The following is a 22,580-nucleotide window of genomic DNA, read 5'->3' as shown; positions in this document are numbered from 1 at the left end:
ATTTAAAAGAAAAAAAGAAAAAGAATAGTTTTACATTGCTCTTTAGTCTTGGATTAATTTTTCATTTTTTTTTATGCTTATATGGGACAAAATATGACTAGGGGAATTCATCTGACTATTAATGAGAGTTACATACAGTAGACAGACTCTTATTAATAACAAGTGTTAAAATGTATGAACTATTCATATAGCAGTGCTACTAATAATCATAATAACAATCCCTACTTCTTAACATCCCTCTCTGGGCTTTTCTTGGAATCTACTTTTTCTCCATCTGCTTAGAGATGACATGCAGGATGAGCTGTTCCATCACCTTTCCAGGGGTAGAGGTGGGGCGGACCCAGGTCCTCCTCCTTGCCCTTTTTGAAGACGGGGGTGACATTGGCTTTCCTCTGGTCCTCAGCTGAGCACCTCTCTTGTTCTCCATGACCTTTCAGAGTCATCAGAGGATGACTGCTGCTTCTTCCTCGCCACTCTCCATGTATGGAGGGGCAGGTAGAAAGGAGAAATAGGGGTTGTCTGCCCTACCTCTATATTTAAAGAGCGGCCCTTTGCGAGACTGTTAGATTCCCTATTAGAAACACTACTTTAGGTCCTGTAGAAGCAGGGGCACACATTGAAGGAGAGTGTTGTCCTTCAGTTACTCTTTAAATCTCTGGAAGATATGGGAAGTAGACAAAAACATTCCTATTGAGGTATTGAATAGCTGCATTTTCTTTGTTGTCTAACACATTTACCAGGCCCACCCGGTGTAAGAAATGCCCCTTAGTCTAGTAGAAAGCTGCAAAAATGTTGCCATTGTAGATGAGGATGATACAGTGCAGGAAAAAAAGGAGCCGTGCAGCGGTGATATTACACCAATTTTAGCACCGTCTTTGCCTTACCAGTTGTGGCACAAGCGAGGGGTTGTCAGAACAGGCAGGAGTTGCCAAGAACACTTAATTCTGGGCCATTTTCTCTTGATCCAGACCCACGCAGTGAAGAAGGGAGAGGGGCAATGGCTGAAAAACAGAAATACTCTTCAGTCCTAAGAAGTGCAGTCTTATCCTCCTGCCTTATGGATTGATTTTCGTGGTTGGAGAGAGGTACAAGTGTTGTACCTCCATTAAAATACAGCTCTAAGCAAAACACATTCAATAGCATAAATAATTAAACACTATAAACAACTGACAGCTAAAACAGCCTGATAGCGGAGGATGTAGGGCACTTGTACTGCATTAAAATAGATCAGGTCTGAAGTGGCTGAATTATGCCTTGTCAGGGAGAGAGGGATATCAATATTGCGAGGCGAACTCTAATCCCGATACCACGGACTAAATTCTCCTGCCGAGGACTGTTCTGCTAAGGCTGTGCCTCGAGGGCTGTGAGGAAAGTGGAGAAAATTACATTGAGGACACTCCTAAGCTGCTCTCAAAATTTGTCTGTGCCACCTGCAGCGTGTCTTGCTGGTAATTTACACTGATGGACATCGACTTAATGGCTGGCATCATGTGTGGAACTTGGTAAAATCTCAGGCTGTCCATGCACACCCCTTCCCCACCAGGCTGAATTTTAGGTGTGCTGCGAGAAGGGGGAAGAGGAGATGGGAGAAGAAAGATAAGATGATGGGTACAATGAAATGAGGTTTAAGTTAATTTCTTTGTGAGGAGTGCTTTTTAAACATCTTCAATGAAGCAGGATGTGCTTAATATTTTTTTTTCTGATCTTGAAGTTGACCCAGGAAATTAAATTACACGGAGGCTGAGGTGTCCCTGCAGTGGCTTTTGGTGACCAAGCAGCTGAGCTAGAAAACCAGGTGGATCTCGCTTCCTTACCTTGTCCCTCTGTTACCATCTTTAACGTTTTGAGTGCCACCCTGTGGAGAAATCATGCAATAATTTATTTTGTAACTTGAAATTATTTAGATTGGCACCATTTGACAACCTGAAGCATTCCACCCACTGGTGAACTCGTGTTAATTAATTAATTATGCATCGTTCTTACGTTGTCTTTCGCTTCTCCAAAGTAGGCAGTGCGGGTGGTGCAATTTCCTGTGCGTCTGGCTGCGTGAGGGCTCCCACCATCAGGCGAGGAAAGCCTTTAGCTCACTTGAGGAGCTGAGGATCGTTCTGGATTGATTTATGATGGGTCAAGATTCACGGGGAGAGGCAGCACTTCATTGGTTGAAAACAAGACAACATTTAAGGTACGCAATCTTTTCAGGACTGATGTTGATAAAAAAACTGATGAAGAAAAATCTTCAAAATTAAACATGGATTAAAAAAAAAAGAGTTCCAAGTTTAGCTTATATTGTTCAGTTAGATAATTTGAGAGATAAAGGGGCTGGTACTTGTGGAGTGGAAAGGAAGTGTTGGCAAGAGGAAAGGTGATGATACAATTAACCCCTAGGAGATACAGAGACATAATTACTGGTTATAGGAGAAGTATGGAAATCATAATTTGCCAGAAAAACCAATCATCTCCCTAGTGAGCCTATAATGTTTAGTATCCAGTGATTATGAGTGTTAAGTTCTCAAGCTCAGGATCAAAAGTTAAAGAGAGGTCACAGGTAAAGTGGTTTTGTAAAAAATCATCTCCTTTATTAATTTTCTGTAGGAGCACACACTGGTGAGCAAGTTTGACGTTTTTCCCTTACAATTTACACAAAAGCATTTAAAATTGTGTCATAGACCAAGGTTAACACACGTTCACCCCACTTTTTTACTCTGATAAAAGGAGTTCATTGTGCGTCACGTTGGCAGGTTTTACATTCATGCTCTTGCAGTGTCTGGTTCCAACCAGGGCACGGGGTCAGCCTGGGGCTTCCTCCTGATGGTGGAGTTATGGGAATACTTGGAAGGATGAGCTCTGCTTGGGCAACATCTGTCAAACAAGGAAGAATATATTCTTTTGGCAGCATAATTTGGGTATTTGAGTGGATTCTAGAAAGATACAAAAATCCTTTGGCCTAAATAACTGCCGAACACCAGAGCTCTCAGCATAAACCACACAAGACACACCTAAGTTTTATTGTTCCCATTTTAAGAGGAATTGGGAAAATTATTAATTCACTTTAAGGTCATATAAAACCCTAAAAGAACTAGGGATAGAGAGGTTCCTAGTCCTCTTTAAGCAAAAGAGCATCCATTCTCCAACTCGTACACCATGAAAGAAGGCTTGAATTCTGTTTCAGGTGTTTTCTCCAGAAAGTTGTCCTTTATCCATACTCGTGTAACTTTATAAACACTGCTCACACATAGATGAGGGCAATGCTTGAGAAAGAAATCAGATTTGCCAGTTTTCACTATTCCCCAGGTTTCTTAGAGGATTACAGAAATTACTATTTCATATTTTGTTCATCAAAAGGAAAGAATACAAACATTTTAAGGGAAAAATTGTATTAAAAATGCATTACACTGGTGTGGACTGATCTTTAAAGGGAGATGCACAAGGGTCATACGTTACATGGCAAAGAATGAAGGGCCTTTTACTCTCTAGTAAGTAAATTGGAAAAAATAAGGGGAAAGAAACAGTATCAAACTGAAACATTTTCTTGCATTCCTGTCTCTATTTGCCTGGTCATTCTCATTTGAAACAAACTTTCTTTTTCCCTTTGGAAAGTGCATAGGGAGGTCAAAGATCCACGGGGACACAGCCTGTGAAGTGCTAGGATCAAGCTCCCAGCTCTCTGGGCCCTGAGGTTCTCACAATAAATACTGTATGATACTGTGAATAATGGATAAGTGCTGGCAGGTTTTAAAGCATTTACACTGGGCTTACTGGAGCCTTGTGTTTATCAACATGGACCAGGCAAAGCCGCTCTTCCCTCTTGGTTACTCTGCAGTTTAACTCCTATGGAGAAGATAGTTTTATCTTAAATACACAGCGGAGTCTGTCTTGGCAGGGCTTTTATCTGTGACTTGTGTAGAGAAAATTAGCTCCTAGGATTTAAAAACCCCAGCAATTACTTTGACATCCCTTCAGCTTGTAAAAGAAAGCCCTATGTGTTTTTTATGCATTAGAAAGGTTTCTGTATAACTCACAGTATATTTCTGCCCTCTGAAGGGCTGTGCTTTTGAAAGGAACTTCCAAAGGAATATGAATTTTGCCTTTGTCATCTTATATAGATTAAACATTCCCCTACTTCCTCTTAGAGGTTTTCGTTCCTGTTTTGTGCTTAGCTTCTAATCACTATTTTAAATGGTGGGAAAAAAGTTTTAGACCAAAACTCTGCTGTACGACTACATTTTCCTGAAGTGCAGGTCTGTACAACACAACCTTACCCTTAGACATCACATCAACTTTGAGCACACATTTGTGGATTCATTAAATGTTAAGTCAAATGGAATCAGCTGCTTTAGTTCACTGCTTTGCCAAGGGGAAGTTTTAGTTTCATTCCTGTGATGTCATTACAGCAGTTTGCTTACTTGATCTTAAAGACAGACACACCGAGATACAGATGTCAAACTATTACCGATCACACAATTTTCACAAGTACCTACTCTTCTGAAATCACTGCAATTGCTACACACAGGATGGAGAATTCCTTAATTACTTGTGACATAGATGGCGTTTACTAATCAAAAAATACAGCCAGAACAACCTACTCTAGAACCTTGATAAACTAATATTGCCTGAGTTTTGTGTACTAAGAAAGCATATAAATCAAAATAAATGTCAAGGGCAGAACTATTTGATTACATAGTAAAATGAAAGAGGAAAACAAAGGATTAGTAAAACCTGTAAAGAAGTAAAAAATCATGCAAAGAGGTAGTTGATATAGCTTCTTTTTTGGTATCATCTTTGCAACTGTAATTAGGAAAAATATTAGCAAATAAACATTTTTATCACTGCAATTATTTATGGCCTTGTAAATGTGATAAGTGGTATTTTTCAGGTTGCCAAAACTGGATATTCTGTGCTTTGCTGATTGATGACAAACTACACTGATATATTTTATACGGATTTATTTCATTATTCCAGCTCAGTTCTCAATGGATTTTATGTATCTTTCATAGGCATCTTCATTCATCAGTTCATCAAGTTCAGTGGGGTTTTCCACAGTCATCTTGATAAGCCAACCTGTAGTTAGGAAATTAAAAAAGAAAAACAGTTGCTAACATCCTACAAGAAAGGCTTATTCATGTAACTGCCTTAGACAAGTACCCCAGTAGGCAAACAAGCCCTGTGACACTGGTAGAGTCAACAGGATTTCTCGTACAGGCAAACCAATGTTTCAATACTTTAAAAAATAAGCAATCTGTCATAAGAAATGACTTTTTGAGTCAGACGCCAGCTGTCTAATTTAGTACTGTCTCTGAGGGTGGCATTGAGGAGGCACAGCCCAGAAAGAGTACCAGAGCCTGACCTCTCTGTATCATAAGCTGCTACAAGACCAAAAAAGAAAAATGCGATCAAGGGAAACAGATTTAAATTCAACCACTGACTATGTCTGAAAAGAACACAGTGTAAAGCAGCTGTCAAAGACACAACTACAATAACTCTTTCACATTAAATTTTATTGGGCTTGAACTATATTCAATATACTCCATTTAAGCCTCCACATCATTGAACTGGAAGAACTAGGGATTGCAGAGCCATTTGTGATAGCAAGAATCCAGGTGTTATTCATTATTGAAAGCTAAAAAAGACATCTTACCATCTTGATAACAAGATTTATTGACGAGGCCTGGATTATCTGCAAGAGCAGCATTAACCTCGGTCACTTCTCCTGAGAGAGGAGAGTAGAGTTCACTAGCAGCTTTCACACTTTCCAAAGCTCCGAACTCATCTGAAACACAGAATATGATTGAACGCTTTTAAGAGGAAAATACAAAGTGCTTTATTTTTTTCAGTCAGACATTCTGGTCCTGACCTAGCCACTGAAGAAGTGTCTTGATCTTAAGGAAAGAAAACTGTCAAAAGAGACCGAAGTCACCAACTTTATGATGGTAATCAGCAGTATTATATTTGATGTTTATGCTCCTGAATTATTCTGGGGAACTTGCGTAACACTGGCAAGCTGGCTCCTACAGAAGGGATGGAAATTTCTTACATTTGGCTAATCCTTTGACTAAAGTCCCACAGCATATGGTATGATATGATACCGGGTTAGAAGGAACCACATTCCACTCTCGCTGCAAGAGACATAAATACACCTTTTATCTACAATTTAAACCTTTTTATATGTAATTCCATTGCAAAATAGACACAGCCACAATTTCAGGAACCCCAGTTTTTCTTCAGAAACACTATCAAGTATTGCATTTGCACTCGCTGGAAAACACACATTAGTATTCAAAACACCACACTGGAATCACCCAGCTGCTCTTCCCTTTTCCCTATTTTGTAGGCAGTTATGGAAATGGTGCCTGGAGCAATCTTAGTCCAGAGAAACTCTAAGCCACAAGCAAACAAGGCAGAGGCTGGAGGAGCTGTCAGAGGAGCACATAGGCATCAGCACAAGGAATCAGAGAACAACATGTTCCGGGAAAGCCTGAAATTAGACTAAGGCCAGAAGGGGTAGAAAAGAGAAGAACTAAATGGAAATGAAATTCCTTCAGATAAAACAAAACTACAAGTTGGTTAATTAAAACCCTAAACAGAAAGAACTTTTGTCTAACATTCACCATTCAATGCAGCGTAACAGATTTGGCCAAAACAATTCGATATGGACCTATTCCATGAGAAGGATGGCAAAAGAAAGGCCTGCTGCTTTACCTCAGTAAATCTACATTCTTTTTCTGCAATGGTTGAAGCTAATGACAGTCTTTTCTTCATATACTAGCAAGACAGATCTCCATGTAAATACAGGGATAGGCTTTTCCTTTCTACCTGTTAATGCTCACTCTTCTTTAACATGGAAAATGACACAACTGAATGATTAAGAATGTAACAATTTGTATGTCACTAATGAGCAAAAACCTATGATTACAGTTGATACTCCAAAATTACTGGGTCTGTATATTCATAGAAAAAATCAGATATCAATTAGATGTTTCACATCATGCAACTCATGAAATGCGTAACTGCAGAAATACATATTAGGCAGCCTAAACACTAGCAAATCCAGGTGAAAGCATAATTATTTTAAAAACAGCATAGATAAAATTATTACAAAAGATATTTCAAATATTTGATTTTAAATAAATGTCTTCACAGTTTAACGAGCAGGTACTTTCTGCAACTTTCTGCATGGTCTGACAGTGAGAATTTGAAATACCCGAAGAAATACCTGAATTTGTTTTCCATCCAGAATATTTATAATGGTACTAATGAACATAAAGATTAATTCATAAAATTCATCTTTGCAAAGGGAAAGTGGGATGAGTAGAATAATTACTTCATTAGAAATTACAGCTGAAACTTACCATGTTTACTCAGTTTTGTCCCAATTTCTGGAAGACTACAGTAAACAACATCTCCTAATGCTTCCTTAAAAGAAAAACAAAAGCATCAAAGTTTACATTAAAGAAACTATACATAGGAGAGATCTGATACAGTAACTCTAGTGTCTGTATATGAGCAATGTCTGTCTGGAAATCTAGTTCTCATTCTTTAGGGACGGCATGTTTTTCACTTTTTAAACATTTAACTTAAAAAACTGTTTTGTTATCATGTCCCAAATGCTGTAGCATTGTTTATCTATGACAGTGTTAATAACCCTCAGGCTGAGTTACAAGGTTTATATACAGATTTCTTCAGGTAGAATGAGAAATAACATCTGCTGATCTTCTAAGCATCAGCTGGAGCAACAACTGTTTTAAAGGACAATGTTCCCAACGATTTGAGGGAATTATCTTTTTGTTACCAAACACAGAGGATTTACTTCCAGTGCAATCTGAAAGAAAACACAATGATTCCTCCCCAGAGACACAGATAACTGGAGAGCTGTTAGCGTAGAGTTTGTCCTTACTGACTTAATAAGGAGCCTCACCACGCTATGAATCGGCTCAAGCAGAACAGGCTTCTGCCTCTTCACTGACAAACGTACTCTGTCTCACAAAAGACTAGGGTTCTTACAGAGCATTAATGTTATTTACAGAAAACTGAGATGACAGGAAATGCTGCTTGTTTTGAGAAACAGTAATTCCATTTCATTGATAGCTTCTCACATTAGATTTTCTTAAGTTTCACATACAGTGAATCTCTATCCTGAATTTGTCTGTGAATTATTCCAAATCAAATACTTGCACGAGAACAAAAAAAAAGAAAAAATCCAAAGGAATTCCTATCCTGGAGTAAGAAATATATGCCATGTTGTACTTCTGTTCACAACTGTTCTTTAGCCAGAGGGATTGCACCGTACTCATTGTCAAGGGAGACCTGGCCTAAAAAGTGCAAGATACACTCTTCACATAGTCACAAACTCCTCAGGTCTATAACAACTGAAGCAATAAAGGAGGTTTTAAATTCTGCTGAACGATCAAGTTTCTCATCAAGTTCCGCTCTCCATAGGCTCAATCTGAAGCGATTAGGAATTTATCAGCATGCTGAAGCAGCATTCACTTCACAAATAATGTGATAGATCCAAGTCCAAAAATCGCACTCAGTGTATAGCATATGCAATTAAGAATGATAAAACCCAGCAACTGTCCAAAGAGCAAGGACAAGAGCAGGTACACCTAAATAAACATTGCAGACTTGGGTAAGGGGGGAGAGATCAATACCTGTGCAAAATTGCTGATTCCTACTGTTCCAATGCCATTTTCAACTGTTATCCATTCATGCTTGTCTGTGAATTTGCGGGCTAAAAGGAAACAAACTTGATATTTCAGAAATAAGTGACATGTTGCTCACTTAAATACAGTGACACATTCACAGGCTTAAAATTGTTTAACTGAGGTTTGTTTTGTTTGTTTTTTCTTGGGAAACATTTTAAACACCACATGCAATTTACAGAAGCATTTTATTCTGCTCATGACATGCTTAGTGACACAGTAGAAGCTCACTAGGTGTTCTGCTGAGAGCATTACTAGATCCTGTGCTATCACATAGAGACTGATGAAATACGGGAGCAAAAGTAGTATTTCAAACAAAAGTATCAATCTAAAGCATATATGTGTACTTTACTCATAGTTATGCAGTTCTATTAAAGCTTCAGGGCTTTTCAAGCATATTAGTGTGCGTTTGTGACAACCACTTTATTATTCCTGGGAAGGCCAGTGTTAATGACCCGTTAGAAACAGTGTCAGCATCACAGCCTCTCATTCAAAGTACTTAGAGCCATCAGTTGAAGTTAAAAAGTTGCAACCAGGTTAAAGTGGCCGATTCCCTTCCCTCCCCCTGACATTTCCTATAGAGTCTGTTTCTCTGTGTTTAATGTTATCACAGAAATATGTAAAATTAAGGCAAATTAATACAGGCAACTGTTACTTAAAAGAATTTGCTCTCTGTTAATACTGTTACTGTGAGAAGAGCACAGTAGTTATTCTGTATAGTTTTAAAATAGGCATATTTGAGGCTCTGTTAAGCCTTTTCCACAGCAATTTTACAATGCTACATATATTTTAGATCTGTAAGATTCAGAGTCAGTTGTACTAGCTTTTATTAAAAGCAATTCTTTCTATGAAGTCATATGGAGAAACTTCAAAATAGGTAATTAAAATAGGCAACGTTTTCCTTGTGAACATTTTACATAGAACTTTTCTTACTCTGAGCATTTTCAGCCTGCATTGGCTGTTTTCTCGCTTGCAGTTTCCCCATAGATACTTTCTTCCCTTCTTCTTTTAAAAAAAAAAATAATTTATTTTTAATTTTCACTTGTAGCACCTACCCAATCAGGCAAGGGATGTCACAGAAGCTGGAGAAGATAACTTCTTAAACTGAGCTCCCTGTGTGATTGGTGCCAGAGCAGCACAGCTGGGCCTTCCTTCTGAGTTCCAAATTCTCCCCTCAGGCTCTTCCTTGAGGCGGGACTCCTTATACCCACCACAGAAACTACACTTCTGCAAATCCTTCTATATTTTCTAAACTTGTACGTGAAGGAAAACAGAAGTTCTCACTGTAGACCTGCTAAAATCTTTCCACTATGAGTCAGTCAAATTTTAAGCTGTTTCAATTGTAGTGATCCTCTTATTTATGTCTGAACACGTGTAAGAGAAGCAAGTAGCAGATAAAATGGTTTGCTTTTGAAGATGGCCTAAGTTTTATACACCTCGGTAGAGCAACATGTGTTTTTGCAAGTGCATTACACAAAAAAATTTGAGTAAAATGCAAATATCCCAGAGAATTTCAGCTAGCATTTTTTATACCTACATAAATCACTCCAGACACATTCTAATGAACAGAAGAAATCATTAAATCATTTTAGGTCAAGACATTAAACCCACGGGTAACAGGAATTCCACTGGAAATGAGTAATGAGCCATAAGAATGGAGAATGACACAGAATTTCAAACCCAAACTGAGCATTTGTGACATTACACACATCACAGAGAAGCCAGCCAATACCTTTCTATGTAGGATAATAATGTTGTATAAAATGTTTGTAAAGCAAGGTTAAAAAAAAAAAAAAAAAAGAGAGATAGAAAGCCAGAAGACTTCTGTGATGAGTTTGAAGTGTTCTCCACAGTTAGAAGAGAATGTAAGCTTTTGTAGGGGGAAGAAAAAAAAAAAAACCAGAACAAGAGAGATCGAAAATGAAAAATTCTAACCATGTAACAAAAAACTGTGCAAATAAAGTAAAGGTCAAATTAAAAAGAGTTAATAAGTAATCTCAAAATTTGAACTTTGAGCTTATGTGATCAGGCCATTAAATAAATCAAATTAAATGAATATGAAATGTCAAAGCATATCAAATCTCTTCTGTGAGCATTCTTTTTCAGAAGAGCAGCTAAATTTACTCCAGCTTCATTCATTTCAACACGACTTTGGTTTCGGCTTAACTACCACATGCTGAATTCCGACCTTCATTTTGTTTAGCCTGCCTCTATTAAATATTTCAGAAATATATACCTGAAGAGTGAAGGAAAACTCACACCTCCACAAAGAGGCATACAAATTTTTTCCTCTCTGCCTAAAACAAAAGCATAATTTATGTTATTCCTTCAAGTTATATCTATAGAAAATCAATGGGTATATTAAACAATTAGAATAGTGAAAAAAGCTTAGATCTTGATTCACTTAATTTGCAAATAATAGCTAATAAATGTTATTTCTTTCATTTGTAGGAGAAGGCTGTTAAACAGATAGGCTAAAAGACTACCTGGAAGGAAGTTTATGACCTCCTAGTCATTACTTTTATAGTATATTCTCCACCTCTCCTATCTTTCCAACATTCCCATCTTCTACAGTACCACAGATTCCATTTTTCAGACTTCTGTGGCTATCAAAGAGAGCTTCACCAGCAGAAGATACTTTCAGAACTAACTATATTAAGTGCAAAACCGTGCCAAGCACCGACGTGCGAGCCCATCTCCTGCCTTACCGCCTCTGTCGCTACACCGCCCGGGAGCTGGCCAGGCCCTGTTAGCCCTGGAGATGTGGCTGGGCTTTCCCGGTGGCCATCGCCAGCCCCGCTGCTGGGGCTGCTGCCTGCCTGCCCTCCCATCTGCCTGTCCTCCTCCGAGCTACCAACCGCTCATAAAGCGGATAATGGATGCAGCATGTTCAGCACAGCCATCCCAGAGGAGCTTCCCGCTTCTCTCCTCAAGTTTGTGCTCTCCGCTATCCACTTCTTTTCCTCAAGTTTCTGCTCTCCGGTCTCGGCCCACCCAGCGAAGCCAGCAGCAGCGTCCAGAAGGGGACAGGGCCACCTCGCTAAAATACTGCAGCATCCAGAGGGGGCTAAAAGTTTTCTGCCAATTAACGCAGAGGAGGAACTGGGAGAGGGCCAACAGCAGGACAAGGGGCAGGTGGAACCCATGCTGCCAGAAGCGGGCAGGCACCCATTGCCCCCCACAGCCCAGAGCCCTTCAGCCATCTTGCGAGGCCTCCCCCGGCCCCTCACGGCCACCCCGGGACCCGCCCGGCTCCCGCTCCGCCCGGCCGCGGGGGCGCATGGACACACGGCCCCCCTCGCCCTCACCGCTCCCGCAGGCTCGGGCGGGCGGGGGTCCGCACATCGCACCGAGCTCCCTCAGCGGCTGCTGCGGGCGGGGTCACCGGCCCGCCCTCCCCGCCGGCAGCCCCGACAGAGGGGGAGACACGGCTCATGACCGAACTGAGCCTCCCTCCCGCCGCCCCCAAGGCCGCCACTCACCGGACAGCACCAGCGAGCTGGTGGCCAACCTCCGCGCCGCCGGCACCCGCAGCGGCGGAGGCGGCGAAAGGCGCGGGCAGCGCGGCGCCAGCACCGGCCCGACCCGCCGCAGCGCTCGCCACGCCATCTTTGCCGGGGGCGGGCAGGCGGAGGGGGGGGGCGGCGCTGCGCGGAGCTCCCGCCCGGCGGGGGCGGCCGTTACAGGGGGCCGTTAGGGCGCGCGGGGCGGGGCGGGGCGGGGCGGGGCTGGGCGGCCGTTAGGGCGCGCGGGGCGGGGCCGGGTAGCCGTCGGTCCGTCCCCTCAGCGGCTGCGCGGCCTTTGAGAGGAGTTCGCGGCCTCGGAGGCGGCAACCCCGGGATGAAGTGGCTTCGTGCCCCCGCCGCGACAAGCCACCGGGCCTGGGGCGGGAGCGGGGGCAGGCCGGCGGGAGGAAGGCGGTCTGAGAGAGTCGCCATCTTTCCTTGGCACTGGCTTGGAGGAAAGCGAGTGGGTTTTAGCCAAGCGGTGCAACAAACGCTCGGTTTTTATTAAATACAGATGCTAAGTCTACAGGAAGTACACGTGGGACGCTTTTTTGCTTTAGGTTTAGCGTTATTTCTTAGCTAATACTCGAAAACAACATGTCAGCAGCAGCTGGTTGGTTGAACGCCACAGCGTTTCAGTCAGAAGCCAGGATAACCTAAGTCTCGCCACTGCAACTGATAGAAAGTAAAGCTTTCACCCACAAACAAAGCAACTTTTCATTGTGGTTATCATCTAATTGTTGACAAGTTCTTCCAGTTGGTCATTAGTGACTGGCTTCTCTTCCTTCTTGCACTTAATCCCGAAGAAGCTGAAAAGTTTCATGAGCATCAGATCAACAATCTCCTCTTCTTCAGAAGCCTAAAAGAATGAGAAAAAAGTTACTCGGATGTACAGACCAGAAGCAGATACAGTTTCTGCTGAAGCCAGGGAGAGTCACAAGAGAAAATCTCTACTTGAGGTGAAACAAGCCAACTTTCAGTCAACAGAGCAACAACACTTCCAACAACAGAGCATAATTAACCACCAAAGCAAAACATCAGACAAATGTATTTATCAAGACAAAAGTCCCAGTTGGGCATGGGTGAGCATGAACGTTACAGAAGAAGTTTTGGCTCTGTCAAAGCCCATGGAAATCTTGCTACGGGAGCCTGGAGTTCACTTGCCAACTACCATAAGAGCTGGTGGTACATAGAGTGAGCTGCCCACCATTTCTAGATGAAGTAAATGAGAAAAATGAAATATATCTTGCTTTCTATTGACCATATGCTTTGTTTTCATCTCCCTTGACTTTGTTTAGAACTGAGGAATTTTGGACAGTACTGGAATACTAAGCTGGAATTTACACCATGCTATTAATGGGTTGAATGGGTCAAGCACTCAGGGACATTTTTGAAAGGTGTGTAAAGTCCTCATGGACCTTAGTAGCAGTTTTGGTGCTGATTTCAATGGTGCTGGGGCACAAGTCTAAGGCTTTAGCTGGATTTAGTACGTGAACAGAAGGTTACAAATCAGATCTGAACAGGGACTTGTCTGAACAGGAATGGACAGCGTAAATCTGGAAAATGTGAAGTGTGCTTTATGAGTAAATCTTGACTTCTTAGGAGTTGGACTGAGTTTATATGGATTTCATCCGATGGTAGAATACCTAAATCATGAGTAAGCACGGCACAATAAATGTTAAAAATGGCAGGAGAGCTTAGATGAACACACCTGGTAGTGCTTCTGCTCCTCCCCAAAAGCAACCAGAATCACCGAAATGAACAGATTCAGTACCACAAATGTCATGAAAATTATACAGGATCCGATTAAGAAGGAGCCTAAAATTGGATTGTAGTCCAAGACCTGTAATATTCATAAGGTAAGACATCATATTTTCATTGTTAAAAAAAAAAGAAAATCAACCAAAAAAACCATACATACAAGCAGTTAAGACACAATAAGGAATTTGTCTCTGAAAATGCCTACGGCTAACAAATTATGCTATCTATATAATACATCTATACATATATCTTCTTTATTCACTTTCCTATGTTGATATGATATAATACAAAGATGATGGAATATTTTATATACATGATATGAATATGGGAAATCTCTGGGTTTTTTAAGTGTTTGCATTTGATTGTAAGGGTATGAAAGTTTCATGTGAAAGTTGACAAGCCTGGAGAACTGTTTATCCACAGAACAGCTGAAACTCCATCACGCCTCCACTTTCAAAGTATGGATGAAATCTCTGTGTGTTTTTCTTTAGTAGTGTCTTTACAAAGAAGCCTAGTCAGACTGTCATGGGCACATATCAACAAAGGGTTGCGTAAAAATCAAAAAATCTAATTTTCATGTAAACTATAATGTAAGAATGTATTTTCATGATTAACAAAATGAGTGGGATGTAGAGGTGAAAAACTTTGTGCCCAATTACTGATCTTCAAAGCTACCCATACCCTGTTGGATCCATGGTCTGAAAACATCCACCAAGGAGGACTTCACAGTCAGAGATGTCTGAGAACTAGCTTAATCCACAATGAGCTGTTCAAAGGATATTGTAATATTTGAACGAACTTAACAAAAAAGTCAAGAATAATAAAAACAAATGTAACAAAGTTCCCTTGTGGAAGGCCTTGCCTTTCTTGGGAAGCTGATGGGTGTGTGTTCAGCACGAATGCAGCGCATTGCTCACATTTCCGTCTGTAGCTTTCTAAGGAAATTGCTCAAAACTTTCTGTAATCAGTAAGTAACATATCTAGTTAAAACATGGGCACCTTTCTCAATGAAGCATTCATTATGAATCTACTGATGGTCAAAATGGGTTGTGAGATATATTTCATTTGATGTCTTTTTCTTGATGAGAAAAGGTGGCTGCTTTAGGAAGCTATGGAGCTTGCAAAATCAGATTAATGTCTAGCACTAATTGGAAGTCTATTTGCTGGGTCAAAGCATATTTGATAGCTGAGGTGCTAATTATACAGTGATAAACTTTTCAAAATTAGGGGTGGTACCTCCTCATAGTTGAAGATTCCCAGCTGAAGACTGACCATGGTCTCTGCTGAGTCAAAGAGAGTTTTGTAAGAGCAGAGCTTCCAGCCAAATATCAAGTTTGTCTGCAGAGGAAAGAAGGCACATCTTGTGTCACGATCACAGTCCTTGCTGCAAAATCCACTAATGACTGCCATATTCAGAGAAAGCCCTCTTAGCTTGTCAGCAGAGCCATGAAGCTTTTTTTTGTGTTCTGGGTGCTTTTTGGTTTACAAGCAGGGGAAACACCAGACAAGGTCACAGAAGAAGACTAACCTAGAGCTAAAAACTGGATTCACACTTTTTGAATGTGTTTAGCTGTAAGACTTTTTACCATGGATATGAGAACATGTTATATTGCTCAGCTTGGCACCATATATGTAAAAAATCTGCAAATACATGACAAAATCATTAAAGTAATTTAACTTGCCTCCAAGGAGCAGATTTATCCCTGCATAATTGACCAAATTAATCATGGTCACAAACAATGGCCTTTTGGCGCACAGATCCTTCCAAATAGGCAATCTCCTTGTTTGCACTCAGTAACTAAGGTGCTATTTTCTTCATTTATATCTTGTGGGCCCTCTGTGTCTGATTTAAATGGGAGCTGCTGCGGTCTCACCTTTTTCTCCATCCCTCTGCCTCTTTCTTTCACAGCTCCATTACTGGCATGAGGTGACAACAGGCTGATCAGAACTGATCTGATCACTTATTTTACCTGTTCAGTTTGTGGCCACACCAGCGCCTAAAGCTACTCAGTTACTAGTGCCAGTGCTGGAGGGAGAGACGAGAAGCCTGAAATCAGGCAGTGTGAGACTGCAGCAGGTCCCATTTGTCACAGTACTGTCCCTTACAGGATGGTTTGCATTTGGCTCAGATGGTTTCCACTTCTTCACTGATTTTGCAATTGAGATGTGCTGAATTTCCCACATCACACTGCCAGAAGGTTTACACGAAATATTTCAGCTAAAGTGTATGTAAGTAAGTATACATAAATGGTTGCAGTCCAATAATTCTTTAATCTCATTAGAATGAAAATATAATTTTATTTGTGTAATAAGTATTCCTATAATAGGCAGAAAAATAATTATTTCCCTCTTAAAAACTAGCCAAACAGAAAATGGCACTTGCTGCGCGATCCCCAGTTTAAGCTTTATCCAGAAAATTATTTTTCCTGTACTTTGTTCTTTGTCACACCTATTACACACAGAGAATCCATTTTTTCATCTCAGTGTTTGATTTTTGCAGTAAATTTCAGTTTGCAAAGAATAGACAAGTGGATATTTTAACTTCTCTTTCACTTATACTGAAGAATTGGGCTCCAAGCTTCTAACCTAAGATTTAGACAGCTTTATTCAGTTTTATATTTCAAAGCTGCACTGCTTTCAGCATTCAGAGATAATTCGTTTAGCCTGACAGTACCTGGATGCAAACCGCAGACAACAGAAACCACAGTGGTACTCACAGCGATGGAATAGGCAAGGAACATGATTGCAATAACGGTGATGAATCCAGAGATATCACCCCATGCCCTCCTTAGGGTTGAAGTGATCATGTTCAGTTTAGGGTTGAGCCTCAGGAGATGCCACAGTTTCACTGTGGAGAGAAGCACTAGGAATGCAATCAGGTAGCCAAGAACCGCATCAGCTCTTGCTGTTTCATTAAAGCTTACACAGCTGTTAGAAAGGAAGAAAAGTTGTAATAGACCATGAGGTCTATTAAGATAGAATCTCTCTATCTTGAGATTCCAAGAGGAAAATAGATTTGCTTCTGCTAAGTAGCACCAACAAAGGATGCACTTAGTACTAAGTAAGTACTAAGCATTAGTACTTACTCTTCTTTGTGTTCCTGGTAGTAGCTGATGTCCCGGGTCCCAAGGATTGTCCGCTTCACAAACACTGACAGGGCACTCCAGCTAATCAATATAATAGCCATCTCCAGGAGATTCCACTTGCTGTGGAAGTATCTCCATCTCAGAGTCTTCATCCTTTTTCCCTGAGCAAAGAGGAATTTTACAGTTTCAGTCCCATGACTCCGTATCATACAGTACACCTCTAAAGATTAGGGCTATCCTCTCCGCAATAAAGCAGACTACTGCACGTCAATAAAACTACATCTTGCACTGATTTCTCATTATCTTTCTCAAAAGCAACGTTCCAGCCAAATAAAATGTTGCCTTCCTATTATTTAACACAGATACAGTATCTGATTCAGTCTTCCATTGATGCAAGTCAGCAGCAGCGTTACTGAAATAAAGTACAGTCATAGAAACATCGAATTGTCTAAGTTGGAATGGACCTTTAAGGTCATTGAGTCCAACCATTAACCTAACACTGCTAAAACCACCACTAGACCATGTCTGTCAGCGCCATGTCTACTCATCTTTTAAACACCTCCAGGGACGGCAACTCAACCACTTCCCTGGGCAGCCTGAAGTTTTTGTAAGTGAAATGAAAACCAGACACAAGGAGGTGCTGTCAGCTGAATTTTCCATTGGGTCTTACCTGCACTATCATGTAGTACACAATGAAGAGGAAATAAATTACTTCTGCTGCAACCACAAAGATGTGGAGGCTGCTGGTGTATGTGTAAAGCCGGACACTTTGCAGCTCTGCGCTTGTGAAGAAGGCCCCTAAAAAACAAAGTTCACCTCAGTGCTCTAATAATTACATCATCCTGTTTTAATTCAAACAATTTAGTTCACCAGTAAGACTTCTGTACTCGCATTCCCATCAATGTGGGACTGAACACAACTAATATTCTAGATTTGATTATCAACTATCAAACTAATATTTAGATTTGATTATGTGTGTAGCCTTATAACTGATCTTTGAAATTTTCCTCCAATAGGAGTTTCAGGTGCTTTTAGAGTGCTGTTGCTCTCTTGTATGATAGTATGATATTAATTCTGGCAGGACTGAGTTTGGATTGGTCTACAAATGCAGAAATGTAGCAGGAGGACCTGGAGATGTAAATCTGAATCTCATTCTAAAAAGAAGATGACCTCAGGTTTGTGGTCTGGTTTGGGCATTTTCCAATACTGGGACAGACCTGAGGGAGGCTACTGCTCAGATTAAGTATTTTTGTGCGGCCTTCAAACCAGAACCTGGTTTCACTATTTTCTTTGCTGTATCCAGATTATGTATTGTAGGATTACGTGGTGATATATTAGAAGTCTTCTGGAACAAAAAAAGACAGACTGTTATTTGTACTTTTGTCTTAATGCTGTATTGATTAGCTGAAATGGATAGGAGACATAAGTTTTCTTGTTCCTGTTGTGTAAATTCTGGAGATTAAGTTTCAGTTCCATGTTTTCCTCATCAGCAGATGACCACAGCATAAGCAAACATAAGATATTCCATTATGGTCTGTATTATTGTGATGCTACATTTTCCCTAAATGGTTTATAAATTTTGCATTGATTCTGTTATTGGATTTATTAAAACATTTCTATTTACTGAATAGAGAACTAGGTAAACATCAGCATGTAAATCTGCACTCTGTGGGTGCATCGCTTGCTGTCCTCAGAAATGTGTAACTTAAAAAAGGTTCTCACCTAAAGCATTGGTTTCAAACATCAGGCTTATAATGCAGAACAGGTTCACATTGGCGTTGTAGACTGTAAATTCGACAAACACTGCTCTTGTGAAGGTGTCTAGCCAGACATTGTTGAAAAGGTACTGGAGAATTCTGCCAAAAAATGTGTAGCCAGTGATCTAACTCATACAGGAAAGAGACAGTATCATATAGGAGACAGGACTGTTTGGATATTATCATAGAGAAGGAGTAAACCAGAAGATGTTCAAGAGGACATCTGGCCTGTTAAGTCTGGATATAGGGGCTATTTGTACTATTAGTCTAGGTGGTAAGCTTCTTTTTGGCTCCTCTGGAGAAGCAGGTTCCAGATATTGGCCAGTGCTAAACCTGAGATGCCTCAGGATCTGATCATTTACCTCATATAAGTTAGGAGAAAAAGGTTCTAATTTTGGATCCTGGTTGATACCTAGCATGGAGCAAGATGACAGGAACGTAAACTACAATGGTGGCCCCACAGTATTATCTACAATATTCAGCACAATGCACAGTGGGAAAACTTGTGATGCAATCTGAAATTAATCTTAAATAGGGTAAAGAGCATCATTGATGCTACAGCAGATACACTAGTAATTTACAAGAATACAAGTGGTACCTGGAGGCATTCCTAGGATCAGTTCCCAGGTGAATTGTGTATCCCCCTCCCCTGTAGATGGCCAGTTTGCCCCAGATGGGGTGTCCTCTCAGTTTGGACTGACTCTGATAGTGCCACGCTGAGCTCAGGTCAGAGGAGTTATCAAAGACTGAAGCATTCCAGTGTTCCCCATAATCTGATGTATCTTCTGTTTGTAGGGAATATGGAGCATGGCATTCCTGAATCACGTGCTGGAGTTTGGGAGAAATAGGGCAAGTGTCTCCTTTCACTCTTACTTGGCGAATTCGAGCACTACCCACTAGCTTGGAATTGCCATCTGTGATGAATCCTAAACAGGAGATGGAAAAGAGCAGCACTGGTAATATAACAGAACTACTACTAATATTTCTTCATTTCATGTATGATTCACTTATGCATTAATATTTTGCTATAGATTCTTTTCTAAAAAACACTGTAAGCAAAATAGTAATGAAAATTAAGCCCTTGTATTGATTTGAACTGAGTTCTTAGATAACACCCATAGATAACAGAGTTCAGTATCACTGCCTGTCTGTATTTTGTACAGAAGGAAACTGAGGCCTGGAGGAGAAAAGTGACTTGCTTTGAGTCACCCAGCAGAGTAGCTGTGTGCAGTGTCCACTTGGCCACAGTTGGTCAGTGCCTCTCATGTTCAATGAACAGCTCTGCTAATGTATTTCAATGTTTACTTTTAAATGTGAGCTGGAAAATGGGTCATATTTATTACTGGATATGGCTAGATAGAAACACGGCGATATTGCTTCATTAGCCTTCACATTGACGTAAGTCATGATGCAAACAGAGCTCTCCTGAGGAAAAGCTTTGTGGTGCCACCCATCTGCCATTCTTTTTTTGAATTATGGAAAGAAACTAATGTAAAACTGATACCTGAAAATGTAACATTGCAGTGCAGAACTTGCACATTATATTAAATATAAGGAAAATACCAGGACACATTAAACTTGGGGTCAAGCTGCAGGTTTTTTGTTATCCACTATTATTCGTATTATAAGAATCCATACTAGCCTTATACACTCATAGTTTCTTTTTCCAGTCAAATATGCATGTGCAAGTTAGGGGTACGTATAAAAGATAATGTTTAAGAATCTGGCAAGCTGAAGTGAAACAATGGGACTCTGCACCTTTATATGATCCATAAAGATTTTTGACTAAGGTAGTGTTTGCCCATGTGAAAAAATCCTGATAACTGTAGACATCATGGAATCCATCTGTAAAGCTGTTCTCAATGTGTTTGTTTAAGTAGTAGGAATTGGGATCTCTCTGCCCGTAGGCAACCAGTAACAGCATCCATAAAAATCCCAGATAGGCTGGAAAAAAACAAGAAGAGACAGCATATGTGAGCTCAGAATTAACACTGCTGCTTGAAATAGATTGCATGAATGCTGTCGTCACTTATTAGTGGTGCTTTGGTGGATTCTTACTGACCGGTGCTAATGAATTTGCATGAGCTACTTCAAGGTGCTGCAGTTTAAACGTATCACATTTGGAATATGAGTAGCAGTCGAGAAAATAAGTGGGAAGCCTGGCTAAACACCAATAGTCATGACAAGTCAAAATAAAATGACTAGTCTAACTTTGTTCCATGTGAAGTTGAAGTGTTTTTTTCCATTGTTTTAAGAGGAAATAAAACTGGGGTATAAATCATTGTCTATAGATACTATCTGCTTTTAGAAAGATGGCCTCCATATGCTCTTTTGATTTCCACTTCATTTACCTGTTGATCTCCTCCTTCTACCCTTTCTAACTTTTCTTTAACCTCTCATGTGTCTGTAATGTGTTTCTTTACCATAAAATCAAGCCTTAGCCACAATTCCATCTCCAGCGAATGTTCCCACCTCCTTTCAGCTGCAGCTGCCACTGAACAGCCTCTCTTTACACCATAACGACTGGCAAAAAGCTAAAGATATGCCAAAACTTCTTCACCCAAGAGAACAATATTTTTACTGATGTAAAAATACTGAGGAATATTATTGAATAAAAAAAGATAATCTACATATGGATAATACCCAAGATTTCTCTGATGAGGGCAAATGCTTTCTGCTCCTTCATACAGCTGATTTTCATTTTCTCCACATCAGCTGCAGGAGGTGGCTGGTAAATATTGCTTCTACTGTCCCTTCGGGCTCCAAAGAGAGGATTTGAATCACCTGGGAGTGAGAGCAGTAAACCCTGGAATTAGTTAACAGATCATCTCTGTCCTACTTTTTGTTTCTTTGGATATTATAAGGAAGCAGTTCTACTTAATGCTTTCCCTTAGGAAGACAGGGGATGTGATTTAAACAATTAGCATATTAAGGAAAACAGTGGGGAGGGAAGGAGCTGACAAGCACAGTGTGTTAAGTTTATGCCCAGGTGTGTCTATCTAGGCTGGACATCTCAGAAGGTGATGTATTCAGAGCCTGAGGCTGATCAAGGAGCAAACTAGATCAGGATCCTTTGCTGTGCCCTAGGACTCCTATCTGCTGGTGTCAGCTTTTTTTTTTAAGATGTGATAGTGATTGCAGAACCCAGTGTTTGGTTTACAGGAGTAATACAGGTAATTTTGGTTGTGGAAAAGCATGTAAACTGAGAAATTCCATAGAAGACTTAAAGGAGGTGGGAAATTTCATTGAAAGAGAGTTTTAGATATGCTTGTCAGATAAAGATCTACCAACCTAGATGAAGAGTCATTTTGCACTGGGTGTTTATTTTCACTAGGTTGTGGAATAGTTACAGGTTTTGTTGCAAGCCATGCCGTGAATACTGAGATGTCTGCACAGAGATAAAACAAGTCTCTTTATATATCTGATTTTTCTTATGCCTGATGCGAGAGCTAAAATATTTAAGCATGGTTACTGCATACTAATAGCGCTGATTCATTAATTTTTATTATAATGGCCTTAGTCAGTTTGCCACATTTTATTATTTTCTTTTCTAGATGCTCCTTGAATGTTGACAGACTGAAAAGAGATTGACTATCCACGTGTTCTTGACCTAATATGAATCAATATAGGAGAATACTTCTTTTTTCCTGACATAGGCAAGCCAGGGATGGAGGGAAGGAAGGAGTCAAATATCACTATCCTGGCAGCAAGTAGGTGCTCCAGTAACAGGGGCAATCTTACAACAGGGCTAGGGGAGATTGTGCATGTATA

General features: G+C 40.4%; 2 protein-coding genes across 2 annotated transcripts in view; both read right to left on the bottom strand.

The window, feature by feature from the left end:
* Nucleotides 1–2,561: 2,561 nt before the first annotated feature.
* GCSH (glycine cleavage system protein H) lies at nucleotides 2,562–12,323 on the bottom strand. The gene is made up of 5 exons (XM_074158079.1): nucleotides 12,182–12,323; nucleotides 8,649–8,728; nucleotides 7,350–7,413; nucleotides 5,639–5,770; nucleotides 2,562–5,061 (listed from the first exon to the last, which is right to left on the bottom strand). Exons 1-5 carry the CDS (start codon nucleotides 12,306–12,308, stop codon nucleotides 4,964–4,966), a joined length of 501 nt encoding a protein of 166 aa, XP_074014180.1. The 5' UTR covers nucleotides 12,309–12,323; the 3' UTR covers nucleotides 2,562–4,963.
* A 615-nt stretch (nucleotides 12,324–12,938) lies between these two features.
* The window catches only part of PKD1L3 (polycystin 1 like 3, transient receptor potential channel interacting), a 39,748-nt gene continuing 30,106 nt past the window's right edge, over nucleotides 12,939–22,580 (bottom strand). The window contains exons 34-43 of the mRNA XM_074158196.1: nucleotides 21,453–21,593; nucleotides 20,568–20,753; nucleotides 19,408–19,735; nucleotides 18,775–18,908; nucleotides 17,723–17,850; nucleotides 17,053–17,213; nucleotides 16,684–16,894; nucleotides 15,203–15,304; nucleotides 13,917–14,048; nucleotides 12,939–13,064 (exon numbers count right to left, since the gene is read on the bottom strand). Of these exons, the coding sequence (XP_074014297.1) occupies nucleotides 12,939–13,064; nucleotides 13,917–14,048; nucleotides 15,203–15,304; nucleotides 16,684–16,894; nucleotides 17,053–17,213; nucleotides 17,723–17,850; nucleotides 18,775–18,908; nucleotides 19,408–19,735; nucleotides 20,568–20,753; nucleotides 21,453–21,593 (1,649 nt within the window). The remainder of the gene's footprint in view (nucleotides 13,065–13,916; nucleotides 14,049–15,202; nucleotides 15,305–16,683; nucleotides 16,895–17,052; nucleotides 17,214–17,722; nucleotides 17,851–18,774; nucleotides 18,909–19,407; nucleotides 19,736–20,567; nucleotides 20,754–21,452; nucleotides 21,594–22,580) is intronic.

The sequence above is a fragment of the Numenius arquata genome, chromosome 13, assembly GCF_964106895.1.
Source record: "Numenius arquata chromosome 13, bNumArq3.hap1.1, whole genome shotgun sequence".
Lineage (NCBI taxonomy): Eukaryota > Metazoa > Chordata > Aves > Charadriiformes > Scolopacidae > Numenius > Numenius arquata.
The sequence above is the reverse complement of the archived record's forward strand: the minus strand, read 5'-3'. Positions and strand labels throughout refer to the sequence as shown.

Excerpts from the sequence above, each read along its gene's own strand:
- GCSH (XM_074158079.1), bottom strand. The coding sequence starts at position 12,308 with ATGGCGTGGCGAGCGCTGCGGCGGGTCGGGCCGGTGCTGGCGCCGCGC. Across the intron at positions 8,729-12,181 it reads CAGCTCGCTGGTGCTGTCCG|CCCGCAAATTCACAGACAAG; the intron begins GTGAGTGGCGGC and ends GTTTCCTTTTAG. Across the intron at positions 5,062-5,638 it reads TAAATCTTGTTATCAAGATG|GTTGGCTTATCAAGATGACT; the intron begins GTAAGATGTCTT and ends TCCTAACTACAG.